The 26,684-nt window shown below is 38.4% G+C and overlaps 1 protein-coding gene across 1 annotated transcript; it reads right to left on the reverse strand.

Moving 5' to 3' along the window:
* Positions 1–40: 40 nt before the first annotated feature.
* On the reverse strand, positions 41–25,274 carry LOC145228447 (grainyhead-like protein 1 homolog). Its single transcript, XM_080093503.1, has 17 exons — positions 24,055–25,274; positions 20,560–20,761; positions 20,235–20,311; positions 17,107–17,219; positions 15,902–16,032; positions 10,612–10,898; positions 8,776–8,858; positions 8,124–8,197; positions 7,329–7,440; positions 5,398–5,546; positions 4,679–4,780; positions 4,027–4,090; positions 2,893–3,099; positions 2,171–2,292; positions 1,597–1,806; positions 1,248–1,312; positions 41–927 (listed from the first exon to the last, which is right to left on the reverse strand). The coding sequence occupies exons 1-17, from the start codon at positions 25,041–25,043 to the stop codon at positions 801–803; spliced, it is 3,114 nt and encodes a 1,037-aa protein (XP_079949629.1). The 5' UTR covers positions 25,044–25,274; the 3' UTR covers positions 41–800.
* Between the last annotated feature and the right edge of the window lie 1,410 nt (positions 25,275–26,684).

Raw genomic sequence — 26,684 nt, forward strand, 5'->3', positions numbered from 1 at the left:
AGCCTTTCTGTCTGATTTTACCCGCAAAGAGATGTACAGATTCATACAGTTCAATTTTATTGATTGTCAAAAGCTAAACACGCCAATTTGCAAGCTCAGAAAAGTCCCATATGAAATGTACAGGTTCGCATTTCGATTTAAAATCCTATTAAATTTAATAGATACTAGAAAACCTTTTTGGGGTATGTTCTGTACATTGCATGAAAAAAATATTTTCGCTGTAGAAAAAGCGACGCTGTAAGTACAACTGAACTGAAACGCGACATTCAACACGTCAGGGCGAGTGTTAATGAAATTTGCATATTGTGTTGGTCGCCATGGCAACACCCGCCACTTCCGTGCAGGGTTAAACGGCGGCGACCCGACAAGAGTTTCTGCATAAGATACAAAGTTCGACGGGAAATAACTGGGGAGATCCCCCAAAGCGGGACGGAACGCTGCATAAGTGATGACGTGTTAGTGCAACGGTCATTATGTGTGTGTGTGTGTGTGTGTGTGTGTAGTTATGTACAGTGAAGTAAGGCACTTAATATTCTGGCGGACCTATATATGTTGGTCCACGCGCAAAATGCTGATGATGTATTTAGGCCTGTTTGCATAAGTAGTTTCACACTGCAAAGGCACAAACGGCGAAAGCAACAAAGAAAATAGAACAACAAACAAATAAACAAAGGCACACAAAAGTGTTAAATGTGGACTTTCAACAAAAACAAACCACTCCATTATTGGTTCACAAAAAAGTTGCATACCACGCGAAAACCGCGTCGAAAAAACGTGGGGACAAAATTAAATACAGCACGTCACACAACAGTGAGCACGACCTGGTGAGTGACGTCATCGCCCGCTCCCTGGCTTGTGATTTCTATGGCGAAGGTGTCCTCGTTGCTATAATGCTGCACGATGTTGTCGTCCACGTTGACTAGGATTCTGCAAGGAAAGATATGTTGTTATAAGAATGATTTGAAAAACTTGGGAACGAGAAGAAAAATGGAATTAGATTATAGCCTATTAACCCAGTGGTTCCTAACCGGGGTGGAATTTTTAAACTTGGGGGGAGGAGTGTACTTTAATAAAATACCCAATATTAAATGATCTTTGTATAGTTAAGCAACTACTATGTAGTATTAAAGAGGAATGAAAATGTTTTGCATTATCAAGGGAGGAATTCGTCGAAAAAGGTTAGGAACCACTGTATTAACCCAATAGTAACAGAAGCAAGTATTTCGAAACTTTTCAGCTTCACTTACCCTTTTTTCGACTTTTTAAGAACTTTAGAAATCTTGTTGGCTGAAATTGTGTATTTCTCCTCAAGCTGTAAAAAGACAAGACTAATTTAAGTTGCGAAAGTCAAAACGAACATAGAAGAATATGTTCTACAATTAGTTAAACACAACAAAACGGTTTGATGTTTACAAACACATTCTTCTTGTAATCGGAACTATTCGACTATTGTCACTGAATTAATCTTTACGATTTAAATACATCAAAAAAATGTTCTCGACGTCGTATTACCAACTGATTGAAGTCAAAGTCAAAGCAGAAATTAAATCTTAAAATTACACATAAGTTTTGCTTGACGTTATTTCAACAACGTACCGCGTCTTTGAGGCCTTTCAACGTGGGTTCCCTCAGCATAACACCGTCATATACGTCTTCGCATCCCTTCCGAACATAAAGTAAAACTCTGCGATCCCCGTCCGACGCAGTACGTGCCACCTTGCTAGGAGGGGGGAATTCCCCGTCTTCGGAACTCACCATGGAGTGGGTTCGCTTGTTGGGGATTCGATGGAGATCGCTGTAATCGCTCTGTTAAAATTAGAAACAAAAAATTATTTGCAGCCTATTTGTCTCTTTATAAACGTGGATTTGAAATGTGTAGCTATATAAAGTATGTTTTTTTAATTTTAAAACAAAACATTTTTGTCAGCTTTGGCTCCAACTCTTGAAAGGTAAAAAATCAGGTAATTTTAACTTGTAAATAGCGAATAAATGTCCCTCGTGATCTCAGTCAAATTCCAACATCACAACAACAATTTTAAATCAATCCTAACACGTTTTTTGACGCTTACTCGAAATAAAAAAGATGGATTTAAACCGACCACCTCTGATGTTTGCGGTAACAGTGACTTGTGTCTTGTTGGGGTTCGAACCTCCAACTACTGACACTTACCGAACTGGCGAGGAAAACTTGATCCAACTCGCTGACACTAGTGGGCGTCATCATCCCGTTGATGAAAGTTTCCGGGGCTCGTTGGCATGGCGACACGGTCACGTGTACACGGTTGGTGGGAACTAAAAAAAACATGGAATAAAAAAATGCAAAAATTTTTTGGCCAGCGCAATTTGGGACTAGCAAGTAACTTATGCAGAGACAAATCAGTGTTTTAGCGCAATGTGTTTATAGTGCTATGCAATGTTGTGCGTTCAAATACCATCTCGACCTTTACTTAAACGAGAAACTCTATCAGCTTTCAATGTACGGGTCAGAGCCAGAATAAAAGCAAATAACTGAGAAAATACGCATGAGCGCAAAATATTTAGCAGTTGTTCCGATATAGTGCGAAAAATATAACAAAACGATGGTTGTTTTAATCTATTGTCGCTGATTTTAAAGCCCATTTTCGCAGTTAAACTATGCGAAGAGTTTTAGATTGTAACAAATCTTAATACAGAATCACACAAAGGACAAAGACACGAATCCACGTCACAATAGCCATAAATAACTTCCAGACACGAACCATTGAGACGCATGACTAACTGACTCCACGCGCCTAACCCACAAGAATACAAATCACCATAATACGACATTGCCACAAATGTACACGTACGTACGAAATTCACTCAAAATAAGCCGCTAAAATCGATTGTTTGCGTCACAATGCCGATTCTTACCATAAACGTCCGGAACAAAGTAAACCGAAGGAGTGACGCGATCTGCGATTGTCTTGAAATAAACCACGTCGAGACGTTTGTGTGACGTAGTAGGAGGCTGGTTGGATCCTTGCTGGGGAGGAGGGGTGACGTTTTGAGGCTCTATGACGGGTTTGATGTTGACTGGAGACAAATTCATCCTTTGACCCGCACCAACCGATGATGGACCTAAAAATGAAAAAGTTTGAGATTATGTTTCTACTGAACATTTGTCAGGAGTAAGCTTCAGTATACTGTATATTTGTTAGCCTTAAGCTTTGGCCTTAAGTTGTTTATATTAAACACTTGTCAGGAGTAAGTTTCATTAAATTAAGCTCATCTAATTCCCAATAAGATTTTTTAAACATGTTTTGTGTCTAAATTTAACTTCAATACAACACGAAAGAAATTTTACATTAGATACTTGAACATTTATTGCATCTGTGTGGTTACCCACAATAGCCCAAGAGTTATTTTTAACATCTAAATGAAAGATTGCAAAAAATTCACTGTAATTTCACTGAGCAATTTTCTCGATAAAAAATCATATTTTGACAACTTAATTTAACATACAAAACCCATTAAGTTGGACGGCTGGCCTTAAATTTAATATTGCTGCATAATTCGAGCAGAAATGGCATTAATGATTTGGTTTACATTTCAGATTAGGCAATATCTAAAAACCATTTGTGTCAACCTAAAATCTAAATTAGGGCAGCAGTGTATTGAGCGACTGCGGTACTGTAAACCGCTCCTTAATTTTCAACCTTAATTACAGCGCCCGAAATTACAGCGACAGGATTCGCCACAAAACGTTCGCCTGTGCTGGAACTTGGAATAAGCCCCAACACACCTTTGCTTACACAACACACTAAGTCTGCATCAGCGCTTTGCAGAAATAGAACGTGCATCACTTAAACGCTGAACTATCAACAATGAAATCGCCCGGGAGCGCGAAATGAGTCAGAAGATTAAAATCAACCAGTCACAGAAACCGATTTCAAATTTTGAGCTTCTAAAAATAATCTTTAATATGATTCACGCATGCAAATTTAGCCGGGGATTGTTAAGGCTTTGCTGACATGAATACATATTTGGCAATGTTTTTAAACTTACCTTTCGATTTTTGTTTCTTTCTCATTGCTTTACGTTCTTCGTCTCGAATTTTTCGTTCTGCGCCCTGTAAAAATAAGGAAACCGTATTGCATTGCTTTCCATGCTTTCGTGGTCTGTCAAAATTCTGTAAGACAGATTTTCAAGTGTGCCTACGTGACTTTTGCCTTCCATCGCCTTATCAGTGAGTTTACAGCTCAAACAATGCAGCGAAATTCTTTAAAAACCGCTAAAAATGATATTTCAGGATTTTGCTCAAACACCTTTGCATTTGACCTAACCGACATATTTGTACTTACAAAACATTTTTTAATCAAATTACAATTTAAAAAAATTCTGTTGAAAAAACAACTTAAGAACAAAATATTTGTAAATTGTGTGAAACCGATCGCAACAGTTTACATACCTGGTTTAGAATGGGATTTTTCGGCGGTTTGAAATTTTTAATAAGGTGAACACATTTTGCAATATAAAAATCACTTCAATTTAATTATATCTCTGCTGTGTAATTGCATATCATGTCAGTGCATTGGGGGACTTTTTCTGTATGGGCGTATTTAATATACCACAACCTTTGCAAATTTGAAAATTATATAAAACATCTCACAACGCACTGATGTAATTTCACGCATTTGTGCGGTTTTATCAGGCTTACCTTGTCGCAGAAAACTTTCAGCTGACAAACTCCACGGTGCGCCGGAACTCCTACTCTCCGCTCATCCAAATAAGTGTCAATCTGCAGCAAAAGGGGAAGTCCCTGCATATAGAGAGAGAAAAATGTCTTGATATTCGCGGAACTGGTTAGGGAGGGAGGAGCCATCAAAAGATCGGATGATTCATGTAAGGGGTGGAATTAGGTTTCTACCAGTCACCAACACTTGCTAGTAAAATCGCGTTAAAGTCAGGCGTGCCACTCAATGTGTGCAAATGTCAACGTTTAAACAGGTGACAAATATAGTGATATCGTGAATCATGCAACAAGCTGGAAAAGTTAATCGGGAAATTTCTGTTCAGAATTTAGCAAAGCGAGTTTGGCAAGATATTTGAAATGTCAACTCTCGTGGGAAGAAATTCGATTCGACCAGTGTTTTTCCATTAAGCTGGCGATTACATACAAAAGCTTGAAGTCTGCGGTTTTTAATCTCACAAGACCAGGATTATATTCGCGTGCAGAGGTAGACTGAGTTTGCTATATTTGCAATGACACCGGTGTTCATTATACCACCGGTCTGTGGTGCAAGTTTTTGCATGAATCAGTTACGACAATTGCCACCTTCGGCCACCGCCTCTTGTTGCGTCCGCTGACATCTTGTCTTACTGAGCCACAACGAACGAATAAATAGCGGTTTTTAAATGTTGATTTGCGATGCCTACCTTGATTCCCTTCTGAGCGCTGAAGTCTGTACTTAAACAGTTGCAGCTGATGAAGATTTTTGCGGCATCGTTGGGATTCCACTTAAAGCTGATTGCGTTGTGCGAGAACTCATCAATATCGGTGATCATGCAGCTCTCCTTGTAGTCGGCTGTGGGTGAAAATATTTGGGTTGAAAACTTTGCTGAATTTGAAACTTTCAGATGAGCACACACTCAAATTAGTCTGTGTATTTCTTATTACAAACCACTTCGGATATCGATTTCGCCTAAAAAGTATGGCATCATCAGTCCTATAAACAGGAAATAAATAAATCACGATATAAAATAATCATTTGTTAAAAAAATGTACGGACTGGTTAGAGTGCTGAATTTGTCAGCTAAGTAATGTCAATATATGTAACTGGAATCGTCTGTCGAGCATCCGTGGATCAGGACGATTTCTGAATTAGTACATGTTTTAGATCAGTACACGTATTTTAGATCAGGAGTCTTATAACCAGAGGTGCAAGGATGCTGAAAAATTAGGCTTAGGATTCAACTATCACTTTCTTAAAGAACACAAGAAAATGCGAGAGTTAAGGATTCTAAAGAGGTTACGAACAAAAACGGGTTATCTTCACTTTAGCTAATTCGATCCGAAAACGAATTTTGCTTTGTAGATTTTATGCTACATTTCACTAAAATTTTGCGCAGCTAGCGGATGTTTTGAAATAGATTAAACGATTTGTATTTTTTCGTTAGGGTTGCAAATCGACACAACTTTGACGGCACTTGCCCGCGCACGTGAGACAACTTCTATCGGCGACGAAAACTCGCGTGCACAGGCTTGAAAAGTGCGGCTGAGAATTAAAACCGCCTCGACACCCAAACGTAAAAAGAGTGTTCTTAAATCCGCAACGCATGTAAATAAACCCACTGTTCTGTATCTATGCTATTATAAGCTTTTACAAGATGTGAAACTAAGTAGACGGTCAACCATAAAATTACAATTTTCATGCTTGCGAACAAAAAGTTGAAATTCGGTTTCCACGGGACTATATATAGCGCTCTATCGTGTCATCTATGCACGGAGAAACGTGACAAAATGTGATAAACCTCCCAGAGCCACTTTTCAGCAATAGACATCAATTAATCCAGGCAAAAAACGTCGGCCCTGTCACATGTCAGTAAACGTGTTTTACATCTTTTTTTATGTTTTCGTTGCGTTGTGACGTGCTTGTGTTTATTTTTTTTTCGTTTGTTTACCGTGCACTGTACTACGCGCATTTAGTGTTGTTTACCCTGATAAAGGCGACATGTATAGGACGTCGAAACGTCGATGCAAAATACAATTGCCCGAAGAGCTCTGTAAACTTGAACTTTCTTACATGTTAGACTTTCTCAGAGAAAGTTAACCGCACAGTTAGGTTTAGTGTATCACGTTTTGCACGATATCGTGATTCGCCATTTAAGGCCTGCGGTTTTATTGGCTTTTATAGCAGGTGTTTATAGCGACAATGGCGAACCGCGAAATGTGCAGAGTCAGCATAATTGGCACATAAAGGTTATCCGGATTTTTTTAGGCCACATTGATACCTAAGATATTAACGTGGCCTATATCAAAGATACCAAAGATTTTATCAAACGCCAGATTCGCGAGAATACCAAACTGAATTAAAACGGCTTTAAATTGGTCAACCAACTTTAAATTAGTATTTTTTCAGTTTTGCAAATAATAATGATAATTTCTTTTTAATTGCAGTTGGCAAAAAATCCCCATCACAAAGTAAAAATATTTGATAAGGATTAAAAAAATAATATTTCCAAATGCTCAAAGATTCAAGGCCAATAAAAGAATGTTTTTTACAAATGTTCTGTAAGTCGCCCCCAAAACTGCTGTGTTCATTAAAATACATCAAACACAACATTTTAATTTTTCCGTGCTTCCTTACCTATATCAATAACCCGTTGTTTTGCCGTGTGTTGTCGTGAGTGCCAATATTTCCAGTGACGTAATTGTTCTTCTTCCGGTTTTCCATCGCCGAAGACGACTTGCACGACGCTCTAAAAGTTGGAAACAGTTTTTATATTTCTGAAACGAATTATTTTTAAAAGTTATACACATGGTACTAGATGCATATAAAGGAGAAAAATTTACAGTATTCGGTTAATTTAAATAACGAAAAAATATACATAACTTCGACCATTTTAGAAAACACCTTCATAGAAAAAAAAGAACACCAGACGCGGAAAGTAGCTTGTATAAACACAAAACGGCACGAGAACTTGTATATAGTGAATACATTCTACTGCAAACAATACAATATTTGCTGTTGTTATGATCAGAAAAGTGATTGTTAAACCGTCTACAAAGAATGTATTCACTACAAACAATCTCTCTGGTAGCATTTGTTTTTGATTGAGAAAAATATCCAGAAAAAAGCAACCAAACTTATGTTGATTGTAATTAAAATTTGTCGTAAGTTTCACGACATTGCGCCAGTCACAAGATTTTAACAAAATAACGATATTCTACAGTATACGTCATGTTTAAATATGTACAATACCACGTTTGTAGGAAGCATGTTTGGCATGGCATGTCAATAAACACGAGTTACGTTAAAGTATTCGGCCGCAAAACTCCGCAACTTCCGTAGGGAAAAGGCAAAGTGTCCGTTTGCCCAAGTGCCAAATTATAATGTGCTAAAGTGAATAAACCGACGTGTTCACGTGTGATGTTCACTTACCGTGACCAACCCGTCTCCTTTCAACCGTGACCGCACCCCGCTGCAGTCTCGCAAACTGATGCAGTAGAATTGACCTGAATTGGAGTAAAAAATGCTTTTCAGGCCAATTGTTATGTGATTTTGTCCAGGTATGGTCGAAACATTATGAAAATAAGGCATGCAAATGTTGGGATAATATCCAGAAAGTTTGCTTATAATGCTTTTAAAAATCAAACGATACAACAGCAATTGTCGAACCGCCATGAAAACAACGTGCTCTAAACATACGTGGCGTCTGTTTTTTTATGTTCTATGATTAGAAACTATAATATTCACTTCCCAAAACCGTGTGAGTTCTTAAACTACAAGGTTACCCCTTAAAGAACCATTACACAATTCAACTTAACTATGCCAGTTACGCTCATTTTGACATTCAAAACTATGTGCTTGAAAAATTAGGGAGTTCCATTTAAGGAGGCGAATCGAAATGCTTTCATCGATCAAAAGCTAATTATGAAGTCGAAGGCACTTTGGTCTTCTACGCAATTTGTCGATCCAATCAACACTTAACGTTGAACTTCTCGCTACACCCAGAATGTGACAGAATGCAGGAGAGTTATTTTGCTAAATTGCAAGTCATCGTGGTTGGAAATTTCAAGGTCAAATCACTGACCTTTGTTGATGTAAGACATCGTCGGTTCGCCGTCTTTTTGCTTGAGAGATTTCGGCGCCTCCATGACGTACTCAAAGAGTTTGCTGCAAAAATAAAAATTATTTGATGAAATAATAATTTATTCCTAAAATTTTGCGATCATAAACATCAAATTTGAAATTGATTCATATAATTTCCTATGCATTTAAAAATTTGAAGTGATGTAATGATTTTTTTTGAATATTGTGGAAAAAAAATAAGGAATTATTTGAATATTCGGTTGTCGCTAAAAAGAAGAGATATGAGTTTTAGTTATCGCTAGTTTGTATGGTAACTGAGCAAAAAAAAAGAATGCAAAAACCAGAAAAAGATGAACCACAAAAATGCATTCACCTAATCTTTGATACCATTTAAGTTAACAGTAAATGCCAAAGTGTTCCAAACTTGCAGAGGTTGGATTCGACTCAAAAAACTTCAACCGCAAACTCGATTAGTCGGGCACCGGCGAGACTCATCAATTGCGGATAGAGATCTTATAAATAAATATGATCTTTATGTCGCACGGACTGAGGCGCGCGGAGGGTTAAGTGCGGAGGCTTGGAACGTGGAAGCCTCGAGCGTTCGGGCCCAGAGTCTGTCTGTGCCAGCCGGCTAGATCACGCGGGTCGACGCCCCATGATGCGATGCGCCGCGTCTGCCGGTGCAGTGACCATGTCGCCTGGTCGCAGACATCGAATGGTGCCGGGAAAAACGAAGTAAAAACAAACAAAGCTAAATTGCCCGACGGTGCCGCTACCGCTGGAGCACGCGATTAAACCCTTCCGCGAAACTAATCGAATTCCATTTTCCCTCGCAATGGATATAAATCAATTCTCAAGGAAGTGAACGATTTGTTCCAGCATCTCATGGATTTTCATATTTAACTTTTTAAAATGTTCCAGCATCTCATGGATTTTCATATTTAACTTTTTTTAAAAATATCTGTTGTTGAAGATAGCCAAGATACTGCGCCCACATTTTAATACTGCAAGTTGCGAGAAAAAATAGCGCAATAAGCCGTAATAGTTGAGGTCAAATTGGCCTCTCAGATAGTTTGCGCGATCCACCAGCAATCGCTGCTTTGATGTTTATAACATGAGCGATTTGCGTCAAGTTGGACGACAACACACCCGCACACTTAATAATAATACGCAGCAAATAGCAGTGGCCTATGAGGCGGACGCGGTTTATACCGGTAAAAACCACAAAAATGAGAGTTTTCACACCCACAGGAAACTCTTTGACATCTACTGGCATACTTTTTTTAATTACTTTTATATATAATTATCGTTTGCAGTTAGACGTTTGTGGTGTATCCGTATATCCGTAATTATAAATCCGGCTGAACCACCGACTGTAAAAACTTTCTAACATTCTTGTATCATATTCCAGGCTAAGGGGTCAGGTGAACTATAAATGAAAGTTGAAAAACTGGCAAAATTAAAAGGCACCTTATCTGTATGTAAATGAGTTTTGTAGTATAGTTGAATAACTGTTTTTGCACACGAGTATTGGAAGCTCAAACTTTTAACAAAATTGCATTAAATGAGATTTTCGTTGTGCCCAGGTCCTTTGCATCTTGGGAGATTTACTGGTTAAAAACATTAACCAACAAACTCTTACAGGCGGTTTAATAACTACCGGGTATTACAAAGTAAATATCATTTAATATGTTGTGGCGTAGATTTCGTACCAGGTTAATGACCAGCAATGAAACGGTTGAGAAGCGTGGGAAAGTGATGAAGCAATTAGTGGACACAACACACTTGATCGCATTATGGGCCGGACAACCTCATAAGCTCCATACAAACTTCTTACCTGCTGTTACAATCACCAACATGCGGGTCTGGATGGGAGAACGAATTCGGAACAGAATTCAGCGGAGATCCAAGAAGATTGTTGCTATTGTTTTTGCTTGTAAGGGAACGGTGTGTTATTGTATTATTGTTGTTGTTGCTGTTAAAGGATGTGGTGAAGCAATTGGGGGAAATATTGTCGGTGTATCTACTGATCGACCGATGATCCTGAGATCTTGGCAGGTCGCTCGCTTGACTCGGAGTTGCATGATGGAACTTTCGGGAATAATCGGAAGGAAAACAGGACGACTGAAAAAACAAACATAAAAAATTATTACAACAAAGTGTTGGAGCTTGTTTAGCGTCATTCAAACGAAATTTAAAAAAATGTGTTTTTGGTTGGATTCTTGAAACGAGTTTAATAAAATGTAAAGTTACTAGAACTAAAACAAACTATAACAAAACTAAACATTCGTACCCAAAGGAATCAAAATCATCGTCAAACGGCAACAAAAAAGTGTTTGAAATTATCTTCCATTTCAATTATACCTACACCAGTGTTTTCTGGGCTTTGTTTATTGTGATATAAATGGAACTCCTAGCCGTAAGACGAAAACTGAAGACAGACGTGCAACTATGCCATGTATTCCAGTTATGCAACGTTTCATGATGTTTATGTAACCTTTCTTCCCACAAACCCAAGTATGAAGTATAATATTTGACTTTGATTTATCTAACTCTCTGCACAGTTTAAAGTAAACTGAGGAATGGCATTTTGCCTTATTCCTGCTGGTTCACTTTACTCAGCTGAAACTAACATTAACAAACGTTTCAACTTCAATAACAATCGAAGTATTCGATCAAAGACAATGATATCTGTGACGTAAAAGTGTACTTGAATATGTCAATATAATTGCTCGCCACTCAATTAACACACAAAAAGATTGTTTGAAATTTGATTCGTTTGAATTGTTTGGGTTTGGCAAACGGAGACTTTAAACTTTCGAACTGTTTATATTTGGTTGTTTGCCAAACCAATTGAGAAATAGTTAGGGAAAACACAAAAGTTAGGAGAAATGTATATTTCCAGAAGTAACAGATTAACTTTCCGGCTTTAAAATGACTCATGTACAGCGAAATGGCAAAAAGAGGAAAGAACCTAAATCAACTTGGTATTTTGCAAAAGTAAATAAGTTTGCATAGAACGCTTGGTTTGGGAAATAATTTTCTGAACTTTGCTTGAAACAGCAGACCTTGCTGGTTTCACCAACAGAATCAAGTGTTTCTGGTAAGTCTAGAGTGGTTTACTGGAAATCCCGGCTCAAAAACCGAACCAGCCAACGAACAAAGGTTTGTTTGGTAGTCAAAAACACTTCCAAGATCCAGAAGTGGCTATTTTATAAAACCGGAATTGTAGGTTCAAGTTGGAATGGCGGCAGTTATATAACCGTATTTAATTTTATTTTGTTGACAAACTTTTGTTTGAAAATATAAACAAAAACTAAAAAAACTAAAAAAAAGATCGTTGATAATTTTTGCAAATCCATCGTTTGATAAATTTTCATAATGTTTCCTCTATTTTTTAATGACAAAATAAGTTTCGACAAATACCAAAACAAATCAAGCCAAAAAAGTTTCATAACGAAAAAGACAATTAAAGTACTAAAAGGTCAATTAAAATTTCGATTTGAAATCTCGAGAAATATTTCCGTGAATTCCAAACACACTCTGTTCCATTGTTCGCTAATAATAATTAATTGAGGCGATAATCCGGGTAAAAGCTCATCAAAAATTCCGGCTGCCGACAAAACGTGCGACGATCCGGTTCGCTGCGTTTAAACTTGACAAGAATCAGCAAAAGCGCGACTTGGATTATGACAAAACAAACGCGATGTTCGAATTTGAAAAAAAAGTTGCAAAGACAATGAGCCGCTTCCTGGAAAGAGTGATCGCGACGGATTTGCATTGTCTTTCGCGTTCCACCGCTCTTTGCGCGAATTATTCGATTGTTGACAGACGATTGTGGTTGCATCACAATTAAGTGTTCCATGTGTTTGTCTCGATGTTGTCGCGACCGCACGTGATTTTTATCGCCGCATTGGACAATTAAATACACACTTTGAAGCGCGAATAATTATCACCTTGCATTGTTTCGTCTCACAGTGCAGAAAACTCCCAGCTTATGCGCTAAGCACTCCACGGTTATGTGGCTGCTGTTTCTGTTCGCACTTTAAACGTGGAGCGATATTCTCACGCCAAGTCACTGTGGGCAGATTTGACTTCGGTTTCTGGCTGAACTTTATACACAAAGTGGGAGCCTAATTCGAAACATGCAAATACAAGCACTTGATCAAAACAGTTTGCTGAAGATTTTGCATACACTCGCGGCAATGCGTTGCAATTATTTCAGGTAACACGATTGAGTTGTTACAAACACCTTACTTTTTTAACAAGTCTTTTTATTTTTAATTAAATTACTTTTCGAAACCCTGTCCACCTTTGACAACGCAAGTGAAAAAATTGAAAGACATTCCCGCGGTGGGATTTCAACTAACGATCTTCGGTATTGGACAGGGACAACATAACAAGCTATCGAGACCTTTGATAATTTTTTGTGGGCGACATATTTTTGTGCCCGAAAAATCATTAACTGTATCCCTAACTGCTATTAAACAACATGAAAACAATGTATTGGAGTGTTTTAATGATAGAAGTATCACAAAATACTGGCCAAGAGATAGATAAAAATATAAATTTAATTCATCGACATGTTAATGAGATTTAACATATGCAGCTTGCGTGCCATTAAAGTTATGACATGTTATGGGAGATTATTGCAGAGATTTTTGGGTTGATCCGATTTGGGTTAAAAAATTCGCTTGTTACAAGTTTTGGCAGAAACCTAAACGTGATTCATAAGAGGATAATATTCTGAGGGAGAATTGATAAAACATAAAAAACGGGTGCAAAAATAATAAAACCAACCGGTCATGAATATTTCCAATTTAATTTCGTGGAAGGATTTGTTGCAATTATCAAATGCTTTCTGCGCCAAGTTTGGTTGGCAAATCATCAGTTTACAAATAATTGCTAATGAACATAGCTACCGCTAAAATGGCCTTGGTTAAAATTGTTGGACTTGTAAATAAGATGCTTAGTGTTTTTTGGAGAAGTATTTTTTTGTTTTTTCGGTAACTTTGTGTGTTAAGTAGAAGTTACCAAGAAATAAAAGAACAAATGTTTTCTGTTAGAATAGCGGTTTGTACGATTGTGAAATCACTATTTTAAAACAACCACAATTGCAGGTTTAAGTCAAGATGACAAGAATTTTTATTGTTCTGTGTTTTTGCAAAAATAACTTGGACTGCTCAATTATCACAAATTATTGGATTTCAAACCACCAAGATTTATATCGACAACTGATTGTCAAGTTCTTTTGGTTTTTCTGAACCAGCGCAAGCGACATTTGCAAACCCAAGCTTAAAGTTTGGAAACGACAACCTCCGCTCAGCTTTGCTACCACAAAAAGCGCAGCACTTTACCAAAGGTGCGAAAAACACGCAATCTGATCCACGGCGCGATGGCATTTGACATCAAATATTCACAGTTCCCACCAATTAAACCAAAATGACTAGCATAAAATATTGCCACCAACGTAGGCTGATCATACATAGCCCAAGAGCACGATGATAGCCCAAGAGCACGACAAACGTCTTGCTAAGTAGAACATTTCTATTTTCAACTTTGCGCAACCCAGCAGCACACGAGTCTGGGAGCAGCTTACACCGCTGCTTTGTATACAGTAAAGTCTACCCGCTGGCAAACGTTATACCACATGCGCTGCACCTTATAAGCTGGCCAACCTTGAAACAATCGCACAACTGTGTTGCTGCAAAACCGAAAAACTACGGTAAATATTCGCCCAAATTGGTTGAACCCAATGTTGCGAAATCAAAACTACAATGAATCAGAATAAAACGTCCTAATTATTCATACACTAAGATTTATTTTAGATTTAAATTAATGAAGGTCGTTTTTTAATAAGAATCTATAAAAGAAACTATTCGACGAACATAAAAACCAATACCGGATTAATCTTTGCGTTACATACTTGTCATCACGTTTAGTAAAATCATTTTAATTAAAATAGACTAAAAAAGTCCTTGTGTTATGAAATCATAACAAGGGTTTAAATCCCCTTTATTGCGCAAGTATTGAAAAGGTCTGACCACGTGCAAAAATCCGGTGACCTTGATCGACCTTTCAAGGTCAACGTGTCATGTTTGATGTCTATGTGTAGTGTTTTCACTGCACACATGCATATACAGCTTTAATACACCAACTTAACCAATACCGAGCGCTTTGCCCGCCGGGGTTTTGCGTTCGTTACTTCTCGCCACGATTTTTTCCTGATTAAGATTTTCAAACTTTTTCAAACGGGTTTTCCTAATGTCCTTTGGTGAGTTCAACTTATTGCATCCAAAAACTTTTTTATTTTACTTTTAAGTTGTCTTCAAAATTTAAACGCAAAAAATTAAAAGTGGTTTCTGTAAAAAATACTGTACCTAAAAAATGAGTTTTTACTTCAATTTATGTAGACAAAATCTGTTAAGCTTAATGCCGTTTTTTTTGCAACATAGCAGCAGCGAAATGTGGTCACAACGATTGGCGTAATTTTGCTGCCGATTTAAACGAAATCGTCACAGTTGACGTGTCCGATCGCGAAGTTTGTTTTTATTGATGACTTCGCGTCGAGGGAGAGACTCTAACGTCCACTCGCATGTTTTTGTGTCAACAACGGACGTTTAATTAACGTTATTTTTCGTAAACACTTGTCACTGGTAACGCCCTGATTTGTGGTTGGATGTGCTGATGCCGTGACGCATTGTGAGGTAATTATTGACCGCTTATGACGAAATAAAGGGGTAACTTTGTCGCACTAATTAAGGGGATTGTGTTGGAATTATTGTCATCGACTTTTGTGTTAAAGTTAGTTGTGTTATTCAAACGCTTTTGGAATACAATGTTGTAGAGTGTAAACCTTTGGTATTTTTCAAACCAAATGCAACATAAACCATGTCAAGTCGTTTTGGTGCCTCGTCTATTCCATTTAATCACTACTTCCAACTTTGGAATAATGTTCTGTCAACAAAAACCTGTGGAAGAAACTTTCCCAATTTTTCTCAGAACAAAAAAATAATAAATAAAAAATCAGACAAAAACCTAAACATGAAACAGGAAACCGAGAACAATAATTGAACTAAAATCACTTCCACGAGGTCGACCTTCAAATCTCGCTCAAGGTCACTTACCTCGCTCAAGGTCGAAAGCTCACTGCGCACCGCACTCAGTGTGATGACGTCACTCTGGGTCATACTGACGTCATTGGCTGTGCAGGTTAAAGAAGATGAGCTCTCGGCGACGACATCTCGCAGGATGAGATCTGGGCGAAGATAAAAATATTTTGTGAATCACTGCGTGTGGTTTGCGTCGTTTAGATACGAAATGTCGAGTTTGAAGGTTGGGGGCTGGAGAAAAGACAGTTGAAGGTGTTTTGAGTATACAATTCACATTTTATCGCCGATCCCAGCGAGATTGCAGCCAGATTGGGCTTGAAAAAAAATGCCAGCTATTAAGGGTTTCTGAGAAAATGCACAAACCCATTGCTAAAAAAACAAATTATTGCCCGATCATTTTGTGTTAAACTATCGGTTGTTATTTGTTGTCTGAACATTTTCAATTCGTGCAGCAGATATCCGCTATGCATCGATACTTTGTAACCCACAAGATCACCTTGAAAAAAGCGCTGTATTTTTATGACGACGCCTGAAACCCTGCTTGTGTCCGCAGGTGGTCTACCTGACGCTGCAAGCTGCAGTTAAGTAAATCCCAAAGCGAACAGCTTGTTTGTCGATTTCTGTGAGCTGTGTACTGTTTAAGGGCAACGCCCTGATGTGCAGAATGTTCAAAAGGCGTAGGATCGTATTTGAATGGCACAGTGGTTTAGACCACGAATTTCTAATCCGATTTAAACCGTTGCAGGTTGAAGCGTGATAATTAATTGCACCGTCGAAGTTGAAAAGAGTCACCGTCTGCCACCTGCACTGCCGGGTGTTGTTTTGAAGCCTCGTCGGTTAAAACTGATTAAAGCAACGCTGAAATGCCACCGGTCGAACTGATTTAAAACCCGAATCAGCAAAAAAATAAAAAAGTTTTACCCCCAAACATTTGCAAAATCTGGTACAAAGTGCAAAGTGCAAAATTTATAGTGATTAAAAATCTACTTTCCACTTGCCCAGATAAAATCAAACTAAACCCGAAATGTTTTTTTAAACAAACCCTTTCAAAAAAAATTATCCTCAACAAAACACAAAGTGCTGTGCAGACAAAGTGGATTGTGTGTTGAAGAGACATCGCTCAGTTCGTTTTAACATTATAATTTGGTCGGTTGTAAATTTTCAGAAATGTTTCGTTCAAATTTAAACTTTTATTGTTTGTTAATCGTGACGTCACAAACCTGCATGGGTTCCAGCGCGCGAGTTGCTGACGTTGGAGACCGGGGAGAGGATCGAGACGTCATCAGATAAAGTGCTGTTGCTCGAATCGACGTCATGTCCTTGCAGATGTTTCCTGAAAATCAACCAAGAGATTCCTTCAATCATTTGCTGACAATATTACAACTGTTTTCAAGCTAAGCTTTGCGACAAACAAGACAAGCCTACACTTAATATGATGCTCTTTTGAGCAGGAAAATTGTCAGTGTGGACAAAATCACCCTTATCCTAAAAGTCATTCAGTTAGGATATGAAAATGACACAGATGTACTTCCTGCATAAGTACCATACACGTTTTGGAATGGCCGAAAAACAATAATTACGCGAAAGAAAGGTGCAATTTTTTTAACATACAACGTAAAAAAGCTCTGTTTTCGTGTTTACATTTTTCTTAAAGCTTTTACAAGTAAATGCAATGTAAAGTACCATATATCAACCGTCAAAAAAACTTTCTCAGACGATTTGTCTATTAAGATAATATATGCGGAGACCTAAAGATTGAATTTACGAGCAAAAGTTAACGCTTTACGAAAGTATCCCGGCAATGATATATAGGATAAATTCCACAAGCGGTTTCTCTGTTAACGTCAAACTAGATCCAGTCGGGAACGTTCTGAGTTTAGAACACGGACACAATCATAAACTTCAGGGTTTAGAAGCCTGACCGTGAAATACCGAACATCGAATGCATTTGGCGCGGTCTGTCGAAAGTTACCTCTAAATTACCGGTGGCAAGCTTATGTTTATGTTGCATCAAACATTTGGTTTAAACTTGCGCCGTTCGTACGTTTTACAAACAGTTTTCATGTTCATCAGATCTTTCGAAACCAATGTTTCAATTAAAATGATTTTGAAAAACATGAATCAATCAAAAACTATTACACTAAATCATATAGTTGTATTGAGCGACATGATCAGTCAAGTTGGTCAAGTGAATTGGCTACAGATAAACTGAATGCAGAATGTATTCAAATTGAACAATAGCTTCACGACTGTATGTCGGTTGATAAAACCAAACTTTGTTCTTTTTGAAGATTCTACCTCAAGTGCATTAAAAGTCAAATATAAAATTGACAACCACAGGTTACACCCAACGGTATATTATGGATTCTTATGGTTTCCAAGCGGGCTATATGCAGTTGATTCCAACGATTGATTCTTCGCACTTAACCAAAGCACGCAGGCAGTTGGTTTTGAATTATCTTAACCTCGAAAACAATTAAAACTTGTTGGGTCAAGTAGGTTTGATGAACCTCAAAAGTGTCACCCAGCGTAATTACCCCGACGAAATCGCGTCGCATAACGTTGCCTTCACCGGATGCAAACGTTGCATTAAAAATCAATTTTAAAGAAAAATCAAGTCTTCTCACAGGAGCCGGAATGCAAAGATTCCATAATAACAGCATGAAATTATTTAAAAAAAAAATAATTTAAAAAGGAATAAAATGGCCCGAAATTAGAGTCACTCAATCGAAGATAGGTCACATAAATTGCCGGTTTAATCGCATAAAGGCAAAATCAGACACAAATTTGCATGCTAAAAAACCTGTATATTCTAGCTCAAAGTTGTGTGTAACTTGAGACCTTCAAAGTTAATTTTAACCTCTAAAGATTAAACTAGAGTATACCGGGCCTGTTAAAGGCGTTATGCCGAATCAAGTCGGTCCTCGCGCATTTTAAAATTCATGTTAAACTTAAAATTATTTCGGCCTATATTGTAAAATATATTCTATAAAACATTGAACCCTAATAGTTTAACAATTTAAAGCCCACAGGATTCAATTGAATAACGTTTTGGTATTTCATAGATGAAAAACGAAATATTGGACGACGAATAAGTAAAGAAAAATTATTGAAATATTTTATTTCAGCAAAAACCATAAAAATAAATTTCCAAGAATTCGAAAACGAAAATAAAATCCGCTGAGCAAGAACCTGTGCCCTATAAACTGCTGTAGGTCAAGTATAAGTAGTGGCGAGCCGAAGTTATGGGTGAATTCGGTTTATTTGGGCCGATTTTCAGCGATAAAATGCCGCGAAATGTTTTGACAGAAAACATAGCTTCTCCGGCTAAACTCTACTGACCGGGAAATATTTCAACAAGAGAGGAATTTTCATCAGCAAATTGATCAAAGATATGTCAGCTTATGCCGCGCAAACTGCAAAAACTTAGGATGTGGTTTAAAGTTAGTAGAGCCCTTTCGGGAATGTATATTTTGTACTGATGTTTAGACGTCCAAATGAGGTCCCATTTATCTTTATCTGGTTAAATAATACTTAAAACATTGGTCGGGTCGAAAACTTAATGCCAAAATAGGTATATATTAGGTATTGCATTATTGCATAAAAAGATGGCAGGCGAAATTTTGAATATATTTTTAACAAGCATTTTGACAGTTTGTGAGGTAAATGTTTCGTTCAACATGCAAAGATGTCAACCATTTTGCTCTTGATGGCGCATTGTAAAGAAACATTTGCCCCTAAATTCTTTCCAACCTAAATGTTGTCTTCTGACATGTACCCTCATAATATGTCACATTTACCCCCAGTAAGTTGATACAAAACAATACAGAGATATTGCTTTGCAGAAACTGCAGAGGCGAGCAACACGCGCTGCTGATGAACGTGTTTATCACGTCACAATCGACAGTTCTCGAATGCTAACCACGATTGCAGCAGCGCACGCCTCTTTCACGTGACTTCTACCAGCGGATCACGTGAACGCAGGAATGGTTCGAGAATTGCATGTGCGCGACGGCATGGGCGACTTAAAAGCCCTGCGTGTTGCTAAGCTTATCACTGATTAATTGCACGCGCAGAAGATTGCGAAATTTTGCAAAACGTTTCAAACATGCGACCGCCGGATTAGCTGTTTTGGATTTTCAAAGATAAAAGTTGCGCAATCCTTACGATGGATTGCACAATTTTGTGAATATGTTTTTGTGGACAAGCGACTAAAACTAAATGAAGCAGTTTTGGTAAGAAAATGCAAAATATTGACGATGCATTTTGAAATTTTGCAAATAACATTTTTTGACAACAAAATGCAAGTGATTCTTTTTTTGCAAGATATTTTGTCATTTTTGCTCACCTGGAAACTGTGGATGAGACATCGGAAACGGGGGTTTCCCCTGTGTGATACGAAAGAATTCGTTTTTCTCTCGGCACCTGAAGAGTTTCAATTGAATCAGAGTTAAAACAAATCAGCAATGTGCTTGTTGAAAACAAACCCGTTTGTGAAAATAACTTAAACCAAAGCATCATGACTTGAACCGGTAGCAATAGAAGGTAAATATTCGTTTTGAAGGGTCGATTTTATTAACTTGAAAATGTGGCCTCAAGTTTAAATGATAAATTTAGGTGGCTATGAGTGGGCAGGTTTGGCAAAATAAAAGGTTAAACAACAAAATATTGACCTTGTAATAATCATAGAGGAGACCGAGGGCGGCTGCTGAGTCTTCGTCGCCGTGGATAGAAATCATAGCAGTGGTGGCAGCAGTGAGCGGGTTTTCCAGATACGATTTCCATGCCTCATCTTCGGAGGTGTAGCGGGTTTTGGCGGCATCTCGAGCCGCGGAGGAGCTGCCGATCGGACCCATAACGCCCGGCTCATGTGATCTAAACATCAATAATTTGAGTTTTTTAACAAGTTAAGAAACTAGTTTAAAATACAAAGACCATAAGTCTTGAAAAGACATAAAAACTGAAACATAAACGACTTGAAATATTGAAAATGTTGTGAAATTTATTTCACTTGCATAAACAATGCAAATGGATCTTCATCTAAATCGAACTGTGAGAGGGTTTTCACTGATGAAACCCACAACGATTGTTAAAACGACCGCAGTATCATGTATTATTTATATACAAGCTCCTTGACAATTTGTTTCTGATTAAAATAACGAAAAGGTAAGACCAGTTGATTAAAGACCAAAGTTAAAAATTCAAACCATTGAAAAAAAGCAACAGAAGTTAGAACAAATGAAAATATATGAGGAAAAAGACGGAACCCAAATGGAGTATATAGGCAACATCTTTTACCTCAAACATTTTGGTAACCGTTCATGACATTATTGGTGTTGGCAAAAATGCTTTAAAACAGCCATTCATTTGTTTTCAATCAGGGAATCGCAAAGCCCATTGACGACATCAATCAAATAACATTAAACGTATCACGAGCGGAGACGGGTTCAATTAAACACGCCAAGTGCCAACGAGCGTCGGGTCTGGATTCAGGTACAAGGGTGTTTTAATTACACAAAAACCGACGGATTGACGCGTACACCACACCTATTAGTGAAAAGTGAAAAGCTAGAAGATTGGGTTTAATGACGAAGTTCAGTCTTTAATGTTTAGCATTTAGTCGTCATTGTTCGCCTTGCGGTTAAGTTTAATTCAGCATTTTGTGCCATTCTCACTAATACTTTATTTTTTGTTTTGTTGTGGGCTTCGTTGATTAACTGGGTTACGAAAGAATGTATGTGACGTTGAAAGTATTTTTGACCAAGTGCGTCAAACTTTTTCCATCATGATTCTGAAAGTTTTTTGACCCTTGGACGTTTTTACACAAACTTTACATTTTTCTATCCACAAAACTGTTGCAAATGTTTGGATATTTTCATTTCTAATGACCTTGATAACAGTATGTTAAAGGAATGTATGAATATTTTTAATGACAAAATGGAGCAAATAAACCATTAGCACGGAATGTGAAAACTTTTGCTTCCTTATATATTTACCTCAAACATGCCACATTTAAACTTAGTGAACGGCCTCAAGCATTTATAGTAACAAAAAATGCCAGGCCTGTACGTAGTAATTAATTTAACAATAGTTTAGACAAGTTTTGGTTGAAGTAAATGTCAGCAAAGGTCAAAATCGATAAAAATCTTCCCAGGTTGACCGCGAGTTTGCTAATTGCGTTCTGCCAGAAGCCGCAAACCAATAATATGCAAATTAATTAAAGATTGTTGAAGGCATGAAACCTGCACAAAAAAGGTTTTAACTGATCAGAGGTGTTTATTTATCCGAATACACGGTGAATCTGTATCTACGTAGGTTAACGAAGCGCTGATTGGACTTGCACGCAACCTCGAGGCGCAATAGCGGTTGATGAAAAAGTCACTGGGCTAGACCCTAACCTTTGCGACCTTCCCCATCTGTGTGATATTTGAGCATTTGCAGACGATATAGGTTATCGTCCCTTTGCTGCAAATAAAACGGTTTTACTCTGACAGGCCTTTCGAGTCAATTCAAAACGAACCAAAAAAGCTATAAAGGAGAAAAACTCCTCAAAAACATATAAAATAAGTTCCCCAAACGTTGAGCATTCGATCTTTTGAAACGGAACAAAAACGCAAAGTAAAAATTTTAATTCCTTATAACAATCAACAATGAAATCAAAATCCCTTTTCAAAAAAATGCAATAGAAAAAAACAACCAAACTTTCAATGGAAAACACTGATCAGTTTTTACTTAATGGCAGTCCCTCAGAAATACAAACCATCAACATCACCATTTATATCTCATTGACCCCTTCACGATCTGTCGTAACAATTTAGATAGGCGTTTGCGTCTGCAACGTTCACACGAATGCCTTTAATTGCAGGGGCGTCGTTTTATTGTTCGTTATACGACCGGGTTATCATGTCACCGTTCGCGATCGTACAAATGACAAAATGAATGAATGCAATCAACAAGGGTTGTCGACTGATAACTACAAATTTAATAAACAAAAACAAATCAGAGTTTCGGCACATTTCTTATGCAGCAAGTTAAAAAAATCGCGTAGTTTCTAGTGGGCAGTTATAAAATTAAAAAAAATAAAAACATGGCAATAACTTTTCTATTCGATTCAAAAATCTAAAAATCAACATAAAGAAAAATATTGTTCCCAAAAAAAGTGACCAACACACACTGACCAGCAGGGAGTTTAAATGGACTGAAATTCCTAGAATATAAAAAATGTCGGCACGTTATCAACAGAACCCAGAAAAATAAACAAATTACGGAGAAAATTGGCGTCAAGCCCAACAAACACAGCAGAAGCCAGCAGGCGTGTACTCCGACCTCAGTTCATCAGATGACATTTTAGACGGGGACGTCGCCGTTTGCTTACGACGCAAACGTTTTAACCACAGTTAATGCACCCAGGGTGAATCATAGCCGATCGTATCGCGCTTATCTCAAGCTTAAAATGCAAGCGCCGAGCGCTACACCACGGCTTGCATGCGGTTGGATTGTTAAAAAGAAAACAGGGGGTGCAAACGAACCCCTTTCCACCCACAAAACCAATAAACATTGTGATTTAGATTACTATGATAAAGTAGTTTGTTTTTACACTTTACCAGAATTTTGCAAAATTGTGACCCCCTTTAGGAAGAATGTTTGCACCGGCCCTGGTGCTTCATGCACTTGCAGGTCACGTTGGTGCAAATGCGACGCAAACATTTATCCAAAAATACGAGATTATCTCCACAGCGCACCAATAGTTGGCACAGTTGCCAACATCAGTGATATGTTTTCGAGTGAAGAGAGGTCACCAAACCACAACTTGCATTGCTTGGGATTAAAATAACCACACAAGTTCCAAACATTAAGACAAAAACGATAAACAGACAAGCCAATATATTTGAACAAAACATAACGGTTCGACAATTCTAATGTCATTCTCCAAAAACATGCAAATATTTTGGCTTGTCTGTTTCTTTTCAGAATGTTTGAAACCGTGAATTATGTAGGCATCAAGTTTATAACGTGCGGAGTCAGATCAAGTGACAAACATAAATTTAGTTCTGCAGTGTTTTACGGTGTTAAAACTGGCTGATAAAAACTCAGCAACTCGCCCCAAACCGACAACACGACTCTCTAAAGTTTTAAACGCAACTAAGCGACTTCTGATGTTAACCAACCTCCCAGAGCTGAGGTGATCCAAGCTTCCTTGATTCACAAAAGGTTGCGTCAAATCGACGGGTTTGTCAACACTGTCGGCTGCTCCGATGGAGTTTGCCTGGTGTGGGAGCGTTAGCAGAGCTGGGTCCATAAACCCAAGGTCTTCCAAAGCCGGTTTGGTCGCACATTGACCCTCCCATGAGCCGCTACGAAGAGACGGAGGCGTCAGACATTGGGAAGAGTACTTGTTCATTGAATTTGAAAAGTCTGAATTGTTGAATTGGCCACTGGACTCGTAACGCAAACATTCTTGCCCGGCGCAGTCGGACAGCTGACGCCGAAGAGGGTTGAAACGGTCAGGTAACTTCTCGTCGCCGTTGATGCATATAAGATTGGAAGAATGCTGATTAAAAACACTTGCATGGTCAACATCTGCTTGAGGACGTTCGTACTCGGCTAGTGGTTGCATAGCTGACTGCAAATCGCAGTTGTTTCGTTGATGTTGAAGAGGTCGGGGATCGGGAATCCTGTCGCGGAAGAGATTGGAGCCGCGTAGCGCAACAGACTTGCCCGAATACGAAGGGGAAAAGGCCGAGTTCTCGCTGTGACAGAACTGCCCTCGTTGGCGCGAGTTTGATTGACAGGCGGCCACCGAATTGCGCCTCACCAAAGGCGGGTTAGAGAATCTTGCAGGTTGCTGTAAATCCGAAAAGTTGTTCAAATTATTGCGCTGATTCTGGCGACTCGAGTCCAGGGATAGAATAAAGTCGTCGGGGTTGCAAAAAGTCATCGCGCTATCAGGAAAATTAGGAGCACCGGTTTGTTCTAATTCTACTCCGAGCAACTCATGGCCGCCTGACGGTCTGATATTAGCAAGTGAAGCCGTTGAATTGTTGCTGCTGCAATAACCGGCGTCGTTGCTCGATGGACGACGCTCAGATGATGTAGATTCCGGGACAGAGCCAACGGGCGAATAATGCAATGGTGAAAATTCAATGGGGTGATGCATTTCCTGGTTCGGTTTCTTCTGAACTTTTTGTTTCCGATTTTGGGGTTTGTCCTAACACTAGTGGCAAGCGCCAAAAAGCGACGCAGGAGTTTAAGGAAATTTCACTTTTTTCTAACATTTACACTGCTGATGTAAAAAAAACGTAGGCATTAGCTGAGTGTTTCTTAAGCTTTTTCAATTCACAAAAAACTAAGAAACTTTTCAGAATCAAGCACAACAGTTTCCAAAGATTTTTTGCAACTTCAGTTTCCGACACTATACATGGTCGCGTCAAAATCACCGAAGGAATCTAGTTGTACCCTTGCAAAACCAATAGAAAGAGCAAAAATTGCAAACCCTATTAATATCACTGACTCAAAAACCGAACACCATTATCTCAATGCAAATAGTTTTAACTGCAAGTGTCATTATCACAACACTGTTTTTGACAATTTTCTAAACAGCGCAATTCAGAAAATACACGTTTCTGTCTAATATTCCAACAAAGAAAATTCTCCTAATTAACAAAATGCACCAAGATATTTTCTTTCTGGTTTGGTCCCGAAATTGTATGAAAAAAATGCTTGACTCTCTAAAGTAACCAGTAAGTTTTGAAGCTTGACCAATAAAATATTTCCTAGGATCATAACTTCAAGTTAACCATTCAAACTGCCGAAGAACTCTGGTACTTGCAGTTCACCTGAGGAATCACGATCAGCGACGCTGTCGTCTCCTTTTATACAAGCCAGGTGCTGTCCGCACGACCTTTACCTGAACACTGCGAGCGACTCCACAAGTTTTGAGCTGGTCATTTTTTCTTCACTCACAAATAGGCGCTAGTCGCAAGTCGTCGTTGGATTTTAACTCAAATCGTCGACGTTGCCTCAGGGGGCGCTCTCTCTTTCTCTATCTCTGCGCGACGGCGCAACCGTTACCACCCCCCGATCCTCCAAGGCGTGCGTCAAAGCCGTCACTTCGTCAAAACATCGAAAAAGTGGAGTCCAAAATACTTTTGCTGCATTGGCGAGATGCAAAAAATGCATCCGGGTTATCTCGGTTTGGGATCACGTTATCGAGATGTGGACGAAAAATTCGCCCCCTGGACTCACGTCGGCGGCGGCTTCGTTGGGCGTGCGCCAATTTCGGATGCGTGGAGCGATTATTCGCCGGACGTAAGGCTTGTGTGCGCTAAATTTACGCGAGTGCGTTAGATTTAATAACCGGTCACTGACGCAGAGGCGGTCCAACGTAAAGAGAAACTTCCATCTTTTGATAAGTTAACATAACCAGGGTTATTTCCGAACTTTGCAAATATAGAATAATCTGGCTTGATCAAAATATGAGAATATCTTTTTTGAGACTAATATGTTTTTGTAGCTAATTTGGGAAAAGTTTTTCATATTCGAAACTGAACAGTTATGAATACGGCGGTTCCAAGGAGCCAGAAATCCGATCTATATAAAGCTTGTCATACCAAATAATAAAATTAGTTACTTAAAATATTTACGAATCTCAACCATTTGGTTCTAACGTAAAGCAAAACGTTTTGAAAACGGTGTTTAAACATACCAAATCAAAATTCATGTCATGTATTTTTATTTTTTTGAAATATTTTAAGTTAGCTATCAGACTAAACGCATTAATTATTGAACAGCAAATAAA

Source organism: Phallusia mammillata, chromosome 5, assembly GCF_965637545.1.
Source record: "Phallusia mammillata chromosome 5, kaPhaMamm4.hap1.1, whole genome shotgun sequence".
NCBI classification, from domain to species: Eukaryota; Metazoa; Chordata; class Ascidiacea; order Phlebobranchia; family Ascidiidae; genus Phallusia; species Phallusia mammillata.